The sequence below is a fragment of the Asparagus officinalis genome, chromosome 9 (genome assembly GCF_001876935.1).
Source record: "Asparagus officinalis chromosome 9, Aspof.V1, whole genome shotgun sequence".
Classification (NCBI taxonomy): Eukaryota; Viridiplantae; Streptophyta; class Magnoliopsida; order Asparagales; family Asparagaceae; genus Asparagus; species Asparagus officinalis.
The window spans coordinates 8,682,278-8,699,312 of record NC_033802.1 but is presented as its reverse complement, the minus strand read 5'-3'; the positions used below and the strand labels follow the sequence as shown (position 1 = coordinate 8,699,312).

The window sequence follows — 17,035 nt, the reverse complement described above, 5'->3', positions numbered from 1 at the left end:
TACTTTTGGCGACGCATCATGCGTCGGGAAAAGTATACTTTTGGCGACGCATAATATTTTACGTCGGCAAAACATGTACTTTTAGCGACACATGCAGCGTCGGCAAAAGCTATGCGTCGGCAAAAGTATAGCTTTTAGCGACACAAAATTGTTCGTCGCTAAAAGTAATACTTTTGGCGACGCAAGTTAGCGTTGGCAATAGTTTAGCTTTTAGCGATGCAAAATAAAACGTCACTAAAAACTATACCTTTGGCGACGCAAGATAGCGTCGCTAAAAAATATTACTTTTGGCGACGCAATATAACGTCAACAAAAGTATAATTTTTAGTCGGTAAAAAGTTTTTTTTTGACACTAATTTGCATCGCCAAAAGTAATATATTTTCTGCCAACTACACTGAACCTGAACATCCACAACAAATTTGCTCCCATTCACATCAACAAAAAAACCAAACATCAAATTATACTCCAAACAAGTTGCATATTAACAGCTAAAATAATATTAGTGCTTATTTTCACAATCATTAAAATGAAACAACTAATAACATTAGTAAATAAATTTAAACGCAATTCTATTAAACAAATAACAAGTGTTTGACACATGTTTTATTAACAAATCCAACAATCATGATTAAGTAGACTTGAACAATAAAGACTACAGAGAACCCATGTCTTATCAACGTTGCAAGCCTTTCCTTCGTCACGTCTCTGGCTTCTTCTTCCCACCTTCACCATCCATCTCCAACTTCTGTTGTGTAGCTGCAATGGAAAGAAATCTACTCAGTAAGGCAAATAAAAAGAGATCTTATCAAAAATTTAGAAACATGCGTCTAAGTCTCTACTGTGTAATGATGCACACAAGCCATTCATGATTTAAAAAAATGAAAATCAAAGACAGTGTAATATAAGAATACATCAAATGTGAACAAACATATCAACATCAGTTGTGATCGGCCTACCATACACAGGGGTTGATAGACAGTTGGTAAATTTGTCAAAACCTTTAGTTAGATTTCATGACATGAGATTGTGTTAGATATTATATTCATTCTTAATAAGAAATTAATGGCTGTTCATCATCGAACTATTTCGATCTTTTCACTTTGCTTCAGCATTAGTAATCACTACTGATGGTCATTTTCAGAAAGTCATTTAAATGGCTCAACTTCCTTCATCGAGAGATGGATTGTGTGCTCATATTTTTACTTGGTTGTTTACTTTTCATACCGTGAGTTTTTTACATCATCAAAAGGACGGCTTCTGGACATCAACCAACATGTAAGATAATGATAGTGTTGAAATTCTGTGATAAATTTGTATAAGTTGTCTGATATATGGAAATACTGTTTGATACTTTTAAATCTTCAAGGGCCAACTTTGCACAGGATTTTTTTATAGAAGCATGAGTAAATCAAATATTCAGAAGATATAATAGATGTACATCTTGGATACCTCTTCGGCAACTTTCCCAGCTTCAGCATATGCCTTCTCACCCTTCTTGGACAAGCTGGACATAATTATCACATATGTTCCTCCAGCAACAACAATTAATGGCAAAACAGCCAGTGCAAGGAGGGTAAGTTGCCATACTGTGGAAAATCCCATGACCAATCCAAAAAAAGATTGAGAAAGGTACCTCTGACAGTGACCAATCTGCATATAACATAGAAACCTTTAGTGCACATTTAACCCCAAAAGATCCTTTGAACAAAATCCAACTTCCTAATGTAGAAATAATAAAAGAGCATTATGATATGCCTATTTTGTTTCATCAAATCTCCTTTTTTTTTGTTTCAGTTGTCATTTGAGACTTTTGAACAGGATGAAGAGCTTCAAGATCTCAGGTTTGTTGCATTAGCTAGATCTTTGAAGGAACACTACCAAATTGAATATTTATAGAATTGCATCAAAAGAGAAAAATTGCTAGTTGTGTTACCTTATCACCAATTGCATCCTGCACGAGAATAGCGTCACTTGAAATGCGATATAGTATGTTTTCTTCTCTAGCTTCTGTATCAAAAATGTCATGTCTTGCTGTAAGACAGATTGGATGTACTTATCCCTTAAACATGATGTTTGTCTTTCTCCAGTATGCATCCAAAATGCAACCCCTGTGTATCAATCAGTGAATGCATATATTCTTAGTGCCATTATCTTCAGCCGCAATAGTTTGCAAGCTTCGATCTTCTTCTGACAGCAACAAAATTGCACTTTTGTAAGCAACAGGATAATTTTACAGTCAGGATCCCAAAACAGCCTTTTTGCAGTTCATCCATTTTGAACGAATTATGGCATCATCTAGAGTGCTCATGTGCCTGAGTAGAGAGAATATTAATGTACATAAGCAGAAGCAGTAATTAATAGTCAGGATCCCAAAACATTGGATTGTCTCTTAGGATTTAGCAGCTTTTATTCCAAATCGACAAGAAGAAAGAAATAAATTGTTGCACACATCATCATCAAACGAAGGTTGAATGCAAGGATCTAATCAACATAATAGATTCTCACAAAACAGATGAAGTAGTGATGCACATATAAAATGTTTCTCTCACCAATCCACTGAACATCTTCAGCTTAGATCTCTAGCGAGAAATAAGTTATACTGCTACAGAAACGCGCAACATCTCATTCACACAAAATGATATACAATTGACATGATCCACCATGTTAACTAAAAGAATACTAAATCATGTGCCAAATAGAAGAAGACAGTCATTAACACAACCAAGGCTTGCATTATATTTTCAGATTCAAACTCATGCCTGGATTTTTTTTTAATGATCCAAGCAGACATCTTTTAACTTTTATCGTATTCTTCTTGCAGAGTGAACTGTGAGAGATATGGAGGAATAAGGTTCACAGTAACTAGGAGCTCCTATTTCCTTCAGATACTAATCACTAATGTAGCGTCAGATGGCCAAGTGATCGCAGTCAAAGTGAAGGGGTCAAGAACTGGTTGGATACCGATGGGGAGAAACTGGGGTCAGAATTGACAGTGCAATACCGAGCTCGGAGGCCAGCCTTTATCTTTTGAGGTGACCATCGGTGCAGGGAGAATGTTATCATCTTACAATGTTGCTCCCTCAAACTGGCAATTTGGACAGACATTCGAAGGGAAGCAATTTGAGAGATAGAATGTAGATTTCGTTAAGGAATTTTAGTTTGAGAATGATCACTTTGTGTATCCATTGTGTTTTGAGACATAGCAATTCTCTAAAGAGAGATTATAGATAAAATACTGGAAGATCGTCGTCCGAATGAGTGTTAGCAATGGAGTTTTGCTTCATTTGTACTCATTTTTCCTGCTTTTGGGCAGGCTGTCTGCAAACCGTTCAGATTGTTGGAATTTGAAATTATTAACGCCGCTGCTGCTTTCTGTAAAGAGGAAATTTGATGATGCTGCACCGAGTATTTTATGAAGAAAGCTAATGACTTCAATAGTGTATAACCTTTAAATTCAGAGCATAATAGCTTCAGGATGCTTGGCCCTATAATTTATTATAGAACACACTGTCTACGCTTAAATAGAATACAAACCCTATTAAATATAAACACAATGGATAAAATTCCCAAACCAGCTGACTACCTACTCATGAATGTGGTATAGATCATCATATTGTATACAGTTCCGATAAAATATGTACTTAGTTTAAATAGGTAACGACTACATTAAGGAACATTTACATATTTACATAATCGCAGGAATGTGCTATTTCGAAGTCACACACACTAGTAATATAACAAATGTCATTGATAATTTGGAATAAAAGTGGATTCATATACTTTGACTGTAATAAACCTCAAGTAACCAGGAAACAATTTTTGTCACTATAGCCGTTGCAATGGCACGGGCAAGAAAGTCAACAAAGAAACCTTTACCAAGAGCATGCACTTCACAGAGAATCAGATAGTAGCCTTTATGCTATTGATACCAAATGCCATGCCTGAGAAAACTAAGTGAGCTTTGAAGATGAATCAAGAACTAAAAGAGAATGCAGAGTGAAAAGTATTGGAAACTGCGCATCTAATAAACAGAAGGAACACCATTAGATTATTTCAAAAACACTCTGGTAACATACATAAATTTAAGTTACAACAAAACAGAGCAACAAGGCCATAGATATAATGGAACTCACCCAGACTGCTGGTATATAATGGGTTAACTTCCAGTGCCCACTGCTTTTCCTGTCCTAGACTTGCATATATTTATATATAAGAGAACTGGATATTTTGGAGCTATTAACTGAGATAACACAAGGGGTCTCGAGATTTCCAAATCTTTACTCTCATTCTATTTCCATGGCATGAGATTAAAGATTTGGAAAAAGGATCCAATTGCAATCAAAATCAAAGCTCAACCCGAACCGAATCAAAGGGAAAAAAAAGGAATTGCTTGTTGATCTGAGCAATGGCGCCATCGAAGAAGATGATGGAGGTGTCGTAGAGCCCCTCCATCGCGTACTCCCTCGCGAGCTTCAGGTGATCTTGGAGGCCGGTTAGGGCTCCCGCCATCGCCGCTAGGGTTTGTGAATAGCTAGGGTAGGAGGCCGGGGACGCCGACGACGGAGGAACCGAGGGAGAGGGAGACGACTCGGTCGTCGGAGCAGAGGGTACCGAAGAACGAGGATCAAGGGTCGCCGGTCAAGTCCCAGGAGGAGAAGTAGGCGGAGCCTAGGAGGTCGCGGAGGGAGAAGCGTAGAGATCTGAGGATTTGAGAGAGATGGGGTCTTGTGAGATAGGGATTTGAGCGGGGAACCAAATAAATTGGGGGGAATGGAAAAATTTTGCCGACGCTAACGGCGTCGCCAAATGTATGCTTTTTTGCAACGAAATGTTTTACGTCGCTAAAACTATACTTTTGCCAACGCAATATGTACTGTCGGCAAAAGTGTTACTTTTAGTGACGTAAAACTATTCGTCGCTAAAAGCTACACCTTTTGCCGACGCTAACTTGCGTCGCCAAATGTATATTTTTTTGCGACGAAAAGTTTTGCGTCGCTAAAAGCTATACTTTTGCCGACGCTAAATTAAAACGTCGCAAATAATATACACTTTTAGCGACGCGAATTATAAACGCGGGGAAAAATATATGTTTTGCCGACGCTAACTAAAATCGTCGGGAAAAACATAATTTTTGGCGACGTATTTAACCATGCGTCGGGAATAAGCGTCGGGAAAAGTGCAATTTGTTGTAGTGTGTCTATGTTCAAAAAAGGAGGAAAATCACTTCCATTTATTTGTGGACTATGAGTTTGTATATTCTACATGGAGATCTATTCAATATAAATTGAATATTGATAAGAGTTTTAAGTTGAATTCTTTAAAAGATATTTGGATCAATTGGAGTATGGATAAGGGAGCTAAATGGAATGAGGAAAGAGATGTTATTCTATGTTCTCTTATTTGGTGTATTTGGCAGGAGCGAAATGATAGAATTTTCTCAAACAAGAAAAAGAGAGCTCTGGAGGTTTTGAACAAAGTTCTGATCTTTTCATCATTTTGGTTAGGTTCTAAGCATTTATCAGCTCGAACTGCCAGACTTCAGGAGAGGAGAAAGAAGAAAGCTGCTGTTGGGCAATCTACAGCTGGAATGCTTGCGAGCGCTGTGATTCAGCTGGAATGATTTCTGCTTTCAGTTCTATAAACTTGTTTTGTTTTCAGATGGTTAAAACTCTATTCTTAGTTAAGATAGTAGACTATCTGATAGTAGTAGTAGTTGATAGCTTCTTTATTCATACTGGAGATGGGTTACTCTGTAGTGGCAGAGCTGGAGCATGGTTTGGCTTCTTTTTGTGGGGGAACAAGAGTTTTTCTTTTGGTTTGTAATTTCTGTTTGAACTCAAGTACACATTCTTATTGGTTGGGAATGTGTATCTTCTTGTATCAGCCAATTTTTTGGTTAATTTAGCTGGCTGGACTACTGTTATGATTAACAGTAGTCCATCCTTTCTCTCAAAAAAAAAAAAAACTTAAATTTACATGAATCCTCATAAAAATGCTTATACCTTGCCCACAAAATGCCGTAGCCCAGACGAAAAAACAAGCATGATACACCCGTCAGGCGTGGCTCATACAATACTTAATCCGTATGTCTGCTCCTAAAAAAATTTGCATGCCATTCTTTTCCTTGAATACATTCTTTTACTTTGTGCCTGATGATCAGATTCCATACTCCATTATCTTCACTTATAAGTATGTTCCGCTCTGTCATCTTCCGTCACTTCGGGAAACAATGGGTATGATCGGTAGGTCACCACTAACCAAGTGCGAGGTGAAATTCTGGATTGATTTGGCCAAGGACGAATATGGGAAGGGCGTTAGCGCAGAGCAACGGGGATTACTCAATGAGGCCATCTGCCATCATGAAAACGCGCGCAGGATTTTCTTCGAGCTCTATCCTAATCATGTATCTCCCCTTCCTTCCTCCTCGAGGTATTAATTAATTCTAATAGTTCTTTATCTCCTTATTAATATTGTTCTATCTTTAGTACGTACAACCTTTTTAACGTTTTAATTATATATTTTCGTATCGTAGCTGCGACCCCAATGAGCGATTTCGGCTGACCATGGACGAGTGGATTGGGCCGTCGACGGAGAGGTTGGACGAGTTATATCGCCGGCAAGCAGACAGAGACAATGAGTTATATGAGCAGCGTGCCGGAGTTCAATCCTTCGCCTCCTTAGATAAGGTTAAAATCTCTTTCCTCTACGCCAGGTCTCATTTTGTTGGTTCTCCGACCCTCCACCATCCCACCCATGTAGTGAGTGTCTTTAGGGGCGTGTCCAGATTCAAAACATTGGGGAGGTCAAAACCCATGTCTTCTGACCATCGGATTTGGGTTTTTGTTGTGGGCTTTTGACTCATTAGATCCAAGTGGATTTTGTCTCTTTTTTTTTTTGGGAGGGTTTTGTGTGTGTAGGGCTGGGTGGAGGGGGGTTTGTCCTAGAAGATTTGCCTGTATACACGAGAACAGCGTGCCACCAATATTTCCCTTTGAAAAGTCATTAACTGGACGGAAGGAATTATCTTTGATGTTATTTTCAGCAGTGTTGTTCATAGTACTGATAGAACCATATAGACGAAATTTTCCATCTCGGATCCATTCGAAAAAAATGTAAAATATAAAATTTCATATGGAAAACTAAAATACGAGGTTATCTAAATACATAGAGGGGGAAATAACGAAACCCTTTCAAACTCTAGGTAAGCTCATTTTCCTACTCAACCCCCCCACCCCCACACCCAGAAAACCCGACAATGATCGTTCGCTAACAACTAGCATTCAACGCAGAAGCGTAGCTAGGGAAGCGTCGCTGAACACTTGACTAGTTCTCCTTCTTCATAGACCGATCAATCACCGGTCAATGTTGAAACACCGAGAAACCTCTATCCGAATTAAAGAGAGAGAGAGAGCAAAATACCATAAAAAAAAGAGCAAGTGCATAAAGACACAGAATTTATATGGTTTCGCAATAACCTACATCCACTAGAAGAGATTTGAGACATCCTTAAATTAGAGTTTACAAAAAAAATTTATGATCTCTAAAATTTTCTTCTTGGCACTTTGCCCAAGGTTTTATGGTACTAATAAAATGATTTATAGAAGAGAAATGACTCTTTTATCCATAAATAAAGTTCTTACAATTTAAAAATTGAGAATTAATACTTAAATTATTTTTCAACTAACAATGGAGATGTTTTAAAATTATTTTTGGATTTTAGTGATTTCCTTTTCTCTTCAAACTACAAAATATTTGCATACAAGGACGATTTGGAAGTGGGTGATAAATCAGGTAAAATTTTGGATTTATACACTTAAAATCCTAAATAACATGTAGTGTTCTCTTTATTATTTTTTGATAGTGGAGATAATTGAAATTTGTAATATCTAGAGTAAATTATTATCAGAATAAATATAAATACAAAATTTCATACGGAAAATTAAAATATGAGGTTATCTAAATAAATAGAGGAGAAAGTTATGAAGCGCTTTCAAACTCTAGGTTAACACCTCTTTTTCCTACTCAACACCCCCGCCCCCTTCAAAACCCATTGATGCACACCACATGCAATCCGACACTGATAATTGGCTAACAACTAGCATTCAATGCGGAAGCATAGCTAAGAAAGCGTCGCCGAACACCCGATTAGATCTCCTTTTTTCATAGACCAATCGATCAATGGTCAATAAAGAAACACCTAGAAACCTCAATTCAAATTAAAGAGAAAGAGCAAGATACCATTGAAAATAGAACAAGAGTACAATGACACATGATTTACGTGGTTTAGTAATTGCCTACATACACTAGTAGGGATTTGAGTCTTCTTTAAATCAAAGATTACAAAGATAATTTTTTTTTTACAATCTCTAAAATTTTCTTCTTAGTAATTTTCCAAAGGTTTTATGGTTCTAGTAAAGTTATTTATAAAGTGAAATGGCTCTTTTATCCATAAATAAAGTTCTTACAATTTAAAATTTGAGAATTTATAAAATCCTAAATAATAGTAGGGTTCTCTTTATTATTTTTTAATAGTGGAGATAATCGAAATGTGTCATATCTGGAGTAAGTTATTATTAGAATAAATGTAAAATACAAAATTTCATATGAAAAATTAAAATACGAGGTTATCTAAATAAATAGAGGGGGAAATTACGAAGCCCTTTCAAACTCTAGGTTAACCCCTCTTTTTCCTAGTTAATGTAGAAAACGGCGTCAAATTTTTCAAATATTGGAAAATGTGAAAACTCAGTAGCACAAGGTGTTGTGCATGCTACACCCAGGTGTGGCAGAAGTTGTCTGCTACAATTCGTTGTCAGTGGTGTAGTGCGTACCACACCCAGGTGTGATAGAAGTTGTCTGCTACAATTCGTTGTCAGGGGTGTAGTGCGCGCCACACCCGGGTGTGGCAGACACGTTTTCTAATTCCCAGCCTATTTTGAATTGTGTTTTATTATAAATAGAAATATGTCTTTCTAGGGTTTAGGAGAAGAGATTAAAAGAAAAAAATTGGTTTTTTGAGCACTTTAAGAGGGAGATTATTGTGAGGGAGTGTGAGATTATTGGTTGGGTTATTTTGAGAATTGTTTGAGAGATTGTAATCCATTGTTTCTCCTCTATAGAGTGAAATCTCCCAATCCTCTCCCCGTGGACGTAGGAAATTTGTCGAACCACGTAAACTCTGTGTCTGTGTGTGATTTTGGCTGTTATTTTAGGAATTGCACTCGTGTTTGGTTCTTCTCTCATCACTCGCCGACTCGTTTGGTTTGCGAGCACGCTTCTGCACGGCGAGCAACAAGTGGTATCAGAGGTCAGATTTTTAGATCTAGGGTTTTGCATTGGGTGGAGGAAGATTTGCTGTTGGAAGCTTGGGTCTTGGAGATCTAGGCTTTGGTGGCGACAACATTGCGGTTTTGTTATTGGAGATCTTGCTTTCCTCGTGTGGCTAGGAGATCGTGTTGGAACCCTATCTAGAGTTTAGTTTGGTAATTTCTCAATTCTATCAAGTTTGAATCCTTCTTTACAATTTAGAGTTTGCAAACAATGGGAGAAGAAATTTGTGAAAGCAGCAAGATGATGACGAGTACAGTTCAGGTTGCACTTTAAAATACGAAGACCAGTGTTGTTAAGTATGACGGCAAGATCAACTTTGATTTGTGGACGAGTGATGTGCAAGATGCACTAAATGCTCAAATTTTGGAAGAGACCATCATGGTCTATGAGAGGCCACCGAAGTATGATGAGGCGGTATGGGACAAGATGAACCGAAAAGCTTATGGGGTAGTTAGATCTTGTTTGGAATAAGAGTTGAAGTATGATATGATTGGTGTGATTTCTGCGATGAAGATGTAGGAGATTCTCAACAATAAGTACCTTACAAAGAGTGTCGAGAATCGTTTGCACTTTCTGCGAAGATTGTTTAGATTCTAGATGTCCAGGGGTACCTCACTTGCGGATCATATGAACAACTGCACAAAGTTGTTGTCCGACTTGGCGAACATTGATGAGAAGATAACGGATGAGTACAAAGCGATTATTTTGTTAGGCTCCTTACCCAATGAGAAGTATGATACATTCATACTCACTTTGTTGAACAGTAGATCTTCCATCACCTATAGTGAAATGACTAATGCGTTGACGAATTATGATCTGAGGAGGAAGGACAAAGAGACTTTCAGAGCTAGCACTTCAGGAGAGGCCTTGTCGATGAGAGGAAGGAGTTCCTATCCGGGAAGTGTAATCGAAGCAGGTCAAAGTCAAGAGGCCACTACCAATTAGCAAAGAACCAATGTGCTTTCTGTAAAGAACAAGGATATTAGAAGAGAGATTGCCTGAAGATTAGAGAGAAGGAGAATAGCAAGAAGAAGGGGCCGAAAGCCAATGAGGTAAATGTTGTTTGCATCGAAAGTTGTTTTCATTACTGAATCCATTACACGTTTATTGATTACAGATTCAAAGTAAAATTAGTCTTTTTATAAGACTTTCTTACACAATGAAAATAAAAAAATACAATTCTCTTCAAACACACGCAGAGAACGTTTATCACCCGCTGCTTTCGTGGGATCTTTGCCTGTGTCGGGGTTTATCCGGGGACCACCGCGTATCAGATCTGGTTGATCAAAATAAAAGATCATTGTTCTTTCTTCATAAAGGAAATAATCGCAGAAGTAAATAATCTCAACAAATTAAGATTACTACTCTTCTCGAGATCAAAACAAAGTCTGTCTGATCTCAAGGAATGGTGGAACGGACCTCAGATCTCTCGAATTCTCCCTCTTTATGCTGAAGAAGTTCGCCAAGATCCGCTAGCCTCTCTAAAATTCATGATTCACTCTTCAATTTGACAGCACCTCACGTCTATTTTAGATCCCCTGCGTATAGGATCCTAGGCTTGTATTTATAGGTTTCGGATGCAGTATTTTCAGTTAAGAATTGATAATTTGACCTTATCCTTAGTTAATAACCGCTTAACTACATTTAAGGATAGCTTCAAAATAGTTGGGGAGGCTCTGGAATAAAAGAATCTCAAGAAAACTATCGAAAAACGTGTTTTTGGTACTTCTGGGCGTAAGCCACCCTACGGTGGCTCGGAACTGTATAAGCCACCCTATGGTGGCTCAGCCTTGGCCAAGCCACCTGGCCTTAGCCGAGTCATTTTGATGCGACTTGGCCGCCAGGGACTTTTCTAGTTTGGTCTTGTTTCGTCGTTACGTGCATTTCATTGTTTTACTGACTTGTACGCTTCATTGATTCGCTTCATGTATTTTCGTTAATTTAAAGGTGACTGACGAGTGCGCGGGTTACTTAGAGGTGGCTGATGAGCATACGGGCCACTTGGGGGTGGCTGATGAGCATGCGGGCCACTTGGAGGTGGCCAGTGAACGTGCGGGCCATTTAGAAGTTGTCGGTGAGCACGCGAGCCACTTAGAGGTGGCCGGTGAGCACGCAGGCCAGTTGAAGGTGGCCGGTGAGTGCATGTTCCCTTGCTTTTCCGTTCCGGTGGCTTGTTGCTACGTTATCAATGGTTTGCCACTTTGTTGTTTTGACGACTCATCACCATGTTGTCTGACGGTTCGTCGCTTGACGGATCGTCTTCTCGAGCTATGTTTGGGGACCTGTAGGTAATTTTTGATACCTACAATTATTGCTAAGAGTGGTAACAATTCCGATGATTTATACTTTTCTCTATTGATTACTCTAGAGGTTAACCATGCGGATGTATCGGATTGGATGCTGGATTTTGGTGCTACTTATCATGTGACTCCCTGGAGAGATTTCTTTGCACCTTTTGAGAAGCTCTATGGGGACGTGGTAGTCATGGAAAATGATCAATTCTCTGGCATTTGTGGGATATGTACCATCAGGATTTTGATGCACGATGGAGTTGATCGAGAGCTCAATAAAGTGAGATTTGTTCCTTAGTTGAAGAAGAATCTTATTTTCATTGGAGCTTTGGAGGCAAAGGGATTTAATGTGACTTTTGAGAGCGCTGTAGCAAAAGTTACTAAGGAATCTTTGATAATGATAAAGGAAGTCCGTAGTAAGAATCTTTATTATCTGAAGAGAAGCATCGAGATTGGCCAGTTAGCTTCAGCTGTTTCAGAGGCGGACGCGAGCAGACTTTGGCACTACAGATTGGGGCATACAGGTGCAAAATCACTGCAGGTACTGTGCAAGCAGGGGCTATTGAAGGAAGCCAAGAGTAGGAAAATTGATTTATGTGGGCACTGTATTCTTGGCAAGAAGATAAGGGTGAAGTTCGGGACAGCCGTACATAGGATGACAGGAATCTTGGACTATGTTCACACAGATGTTTGGGGTCCCTCCAAGACGTCTTCACTTGGTGATCGATATTGATTCGTCACGTTTGTAGATGACTATTCTAGACATTGTTAGGTGTACACCACAGCTAAGAAGAGTGAAGTCTTAGATATATTTGTGGAGTGGAAGAGAAGATTGGAACTATAGACATGAAGAAAGATCAAGACGTTGAGATCCGACAACGACGGCGAGTACACTTCGGACCCTTTTCAGCAGTTATGTCAAAACGAGGGCATAGATAGATACTTCATAGTTAGTCATACACCACAACAGAATAGGGTGGTAAAGAGATTGAATCGGTCTTTACTGGAGAAGGTCTGATGTTTCTTATCGCAGAGTGGTTTGGAGAAGATCTTTTAAGCTGAGACACTTTCCTATGCAAGACACCTCATTAATAGCCTGCCTTCATCGGTGATTGAGGGGAAAACCCCTATGGAGATGTGGTCGGGAGTGCCAGCACGTGATTATGATTAGCTCAAGGTATTTGGATGCCCTACATTTTATTATGTGACGACTGATAAATTAGAACCTCGAGCTAGAAATGTCATATTTGTGGGATTCAAGCTTGGGGTGATAGGATACAACCTTTGGGATCCAGTTAATAAGAAGATTGTGCTAAGTAGAGACGTCACTTTTAATGAGGCTTCCATCTTAAAGTTTCCTAGCTCTCATCAGGTGGAGAGCATCCCGACAGAGGAGATATCACAGGTGATGAATATTGATATAGCTCCATAATGTCCAGATAGTACCATATCTATTAGAGTACTGACTAAGGTGACGTCAGGCGAGCAAAGTGATGATTTGGAGGATACAGGTTCAATAGAGTATAATTAGGGACCGACGGCTCAGGTTCAGGATTCGATTACGGTTCGGAGACCCAAGAAAGACATACGGTTGCCAGCTAGGTATATGAATATAATAATTGTTTATGCACTTCCGGTGGAGAGTGTCAATGAGATGATTCCTACTACATTTAGAGACGCTGAGTAGATTCAGAGGCTAATTTGTGGTAGGAAGCTATGCGGGAGGAGATGGAATCTCTTCAGACGAACAACACATGGGAGCTTGTTGAGCTTCCAAAGGGGCGGAAGGCTATCGGTTGCAAATGGGTGTATACGAAGAAGGAGGGCATTGAAGGCACTCCAGTGAGGTTCAAAGCTAGGTTGATAGTGAAGGGCTATGCATAGGAAGAAGGCATTGATTACAATGAGGTCTTTTCTCCGATAGTGAATCACTCTTCGATTTGAATCTTTCTAGCTTTGATGGCATAGTATGGTTTGGAATTAAATCAATTAGATGTGAAAATAGCATTTCTTCATGGTGATCTTGATGAGGAAATGTACATGACTCAGCCATTAGGGTTTCGAGCTGTAGGGAATGAGAAATTAGTTTGCAGATTGAAGAAATCGCTATACGGATTGAAGCAATCTCCGCGACAGTGGTATAGGTGATTCGATGGGTTTATGCTCGGTCATTCGTACATTAGGAGCCAGTTTGATCATTGCGTATACTATCACAAGTTGCGAGGATGTGTGTGCATTTATTTGTTGATTTATGTTGATGACATGTTGGCTGCTTCTATTTCCAGATCCGCTATAGATGAATTAAAGGTACAACTTTTGAAACAGTTCAAGATGAAGGATTTGGGTGAAGCGAAGCGTATTTTAGGGATGGAGATCGGCAGAGACAGAGATAGGGGTAGAATTTATTTGACACAGGTAGCTTATTTGAAGAATGTGCTATAGCGGTTTAATGTGAGAATGGAGACGAAGCCAGTTGTGTACCATTGGGAGCCCATTTGAAGCTTTCAGCTGACCTTTCACCAAAAATAATTAAAGATAGAGAGTTGATGTCGAAGACTCTATATGAGAACGCACTAGGAACTTTGCTGTATGCCATAGTTTGTACGAGATCGGATTTGTCATAGACAGTGAGTATGGTTTCGAGATACATACATGACCGAGGTCCGAGTCATTAGGATGCCGTGAGATGGATTAAGGTACTCTCAATGTTGGTTTGGTTTTTTAACGAGATACTAGTGGTGGGCAGCTATGTATTGGATACATAGATTCGAACTACGCTGGAGAGTTGGATAAATGTCGATCGACGATGGGGTATGTGTTTACTTTAACCTGTGCGTCGGTGTGTTGGTGATGCACCTTGTAGTCTAAAGTGGCTTTGTCAACGATGGAGGCAGAATATATGACAATTATAGAGGTTGTTAAGAAGGCGATTTGGCTTCAAGGACTTTTGGAGGATCTTGGTGTTTTGCAGCGATCCATCACCATTTATTGTGATAACATGAGTGCTATTTATTTGGTGAAGAATCTGGTCTTTCATGTGAGGAAAAATCATATCGATGTTCCATATCGCTTCGTTCGGGATGTTCTTGAAGATGGGGATGTGGAGCTTATGAAGATTCACACAAAAAATAATCCATCGGATATGCTCATGACGGTGGTTCTGAGCAATAAGTTTAATCATTGTAGAAACTTATTGCACATTTGTTATTGTGAGGCTTTTCGAGGCCATTTGGATGAACTACGGATGACTTGATCCATTGGGAGAGGGGGTACATAGGAAACCATATTTGTGCAACCGGTTTTGGCGAGACGACTTATTGGTGCTCATGTTAATGTCGGCTTGGTTTTGGGAACACTTCGTTGAGGTGGAGAATTGTAGAAAATGACGTCGAATTGTTTAAAATATTAGAAAATGTAAAAATTGAGCAGCTACAGGTGTAGTGCGTGCCACACCCAGGTGTTGCAGAAGCTGTCTGCTACAATTTATTGTCAGGGGTGTAGTGTGTGTCACACCCAAGTGTGGCAGAAGCTGTCTGCTATAATTCGTTGTCAGAGATGTAGTGCATGCCACACCCGAGTGTGGCAGACGTGTTATCTGATTCGCAGCCTGTTTTGGATTGTGTTTTGTTATAAATAGAAACATGTCTTTCTAGGGTTTAGGAGAAGAGATTAACAGAGAAAATTGGTTCTTTTGGGCACTTTGAGAAGGAGATTATTATGAGGGAGTGTGAGATCATTCGTTGGGTTATTTTGAGAGTGGTTTGAGAGATTGTAACCCATTGTTTCTCCTCCATATAGTAAAATCTCCTCATCATCTCCCCGTAGACGTAGGCAATTTGCCGAACCACATAAATCTCTGTGTTTGTGTGTGATTTTAGCTGTTATTTTGGGAATTGCACTCGTTTTTAGTTCTTCTCTCATCGTTTGCCGACTCGTTTAGTTTGCGAGCACGCTTCCGCACGGCACACGACAATTAACCCCCAACCCCCTCTAAAACCCATTAACGCACACCACCCACAACCAAACATCAATCATTGGCTAAAAACTAGAATTTAATGTGGAAGCGTAGCCAAGAAAGTTTCGTCGAACATATCAATTAGATCTCCTTCTTCATAGGCCAATCTATCACTGGTTGATATGGAAACACGAAGAAACCTCTATTCAAATTAAAGAGAAAGATCAAGATACCATAGAAAATAGAACGAGAATACAAAAGACATAGGATTTATGTGGTTTAGTAATTGCCTACATCCACTGGTAGGATTTGAGTCTTCTTTAAATCAGAGATTATAAAGATAATTTTTTTTACAATCTCTAAAATTTTCTTCTCAGTAATTTGGCACAGGTTTTATGGTACTAATAAAGTTATTTATAAAGTGAAATGACTCTTTTATACATAAATAAATTCTTACAATTTAAAATTTGAGAATTTAATACTTAAAGTTATTTTTCAACTAACGTGGAGATGTTTTAAAATTAATTTTGGATTTTAGTGATTTATTTCCCTTTTTTAACTACAAAATATTTGCATACAAGGATGATTTGGAAGTGGGTGATTAATTAGGTTAAAATTTTGGACTTTGTAAACTAAAAATCTTAAATAATATTAGTGTTCTCTTTATTACTTTTTGATAGTGGAGATAATCGAAATATGTTATATCCGTAATAAATTATTATTGGAGTTGTAGTGATTATTAAATATATTATATTTGTTGATATTTTCCTTTTGTCAATTTCTATTAGTCTCCGCCAAGCATCAATATCAAGCAAAATGGAGGAGGAGGAGGAGGAGGAGGTGGTGGTGGTAAAGGAGGAGACGGTAGCAAACAAACAGTTAATATCTATGTAAACGGAGTCAAGATCTGATCCACCTCACACTAACTACTTCTATTTCCAGCTCCTTATTAATTGTGTGTTATATCGAAGTACTTGCGTGGATTTTAGCTTGACATCTTGAAGGCAATAAATATAGAAGCATTGACTTCTATTAATGCTTACATTGTAAGTTGTTCGTGTTGTAAAATAGTATACTGCTCTATTTCTTTTATTTTGCTTGTTTTTATTGAAAATAAAGATTATTGAGGAATTTTATATTCTCATTTTAAGGATGGGTGTTGTTACAGGGACCCTAAATAGGGGACCCCTTAGGGGACAGGTGAGGTGTCAGCCCTGGGGAGGGCTGACACCTCACCTGTCCCCTTAGGGGTCCCCTGTTTTGGGGTCCCTGAGGAGTTTTCCTTCTAAGGATTGTAGAGTACAATTACATGAGTTCATATAGATGTTTCAAGGTGCACATGCGCCATAATTAAGGCACGCATGTGCAATAATTAAGGGATTACTACAATCAAGGGATTTGTAGGAGTCAACCAGCACATTTGCTATAACCAATGCACATGTGCTATACTCAAGGAAT

General features: G+C 38.8%; 1 protein-coding gene and 1 long non-coding RNA gene across 2 annotated transcripts; one reads left to right on the top strand and one right to left on the bottom strand.

Moving 5' to 3' along the window:
- LOC109824570 lies at positions 546-4,825 on the bottom strand. The gene is made up of 4 exons (XR_002242680.1): positions 4,135-4,825; positions 1,935-2,313; positions 1,451-1,651; positions 546-757 (listed from the first exon to the last, which is right to left on the bottom strand). It is a non-coding gene; the product is annotated as an uncharacterized LOC109824570 (long non-coding RNA).
- On the top strand, positions 6,139-16,697 carry LOC109824839. The gene is made up of 3 exons (XM_020391488.1): positions 6,139-6,430; positions 6,534-6,687; positions 16,366-16,697. The coding sequence occupies exons 1-3, from the start codon at positions 6,231-6,233 to the stop codon at positions 16,486-16,488; spliced, it is 477 nt and encodes a 158-aa protein (XP_020247077.1). The 5' UTR covers positions 6,139-6,230; the 3' UTR covers positions 16,489-16,697.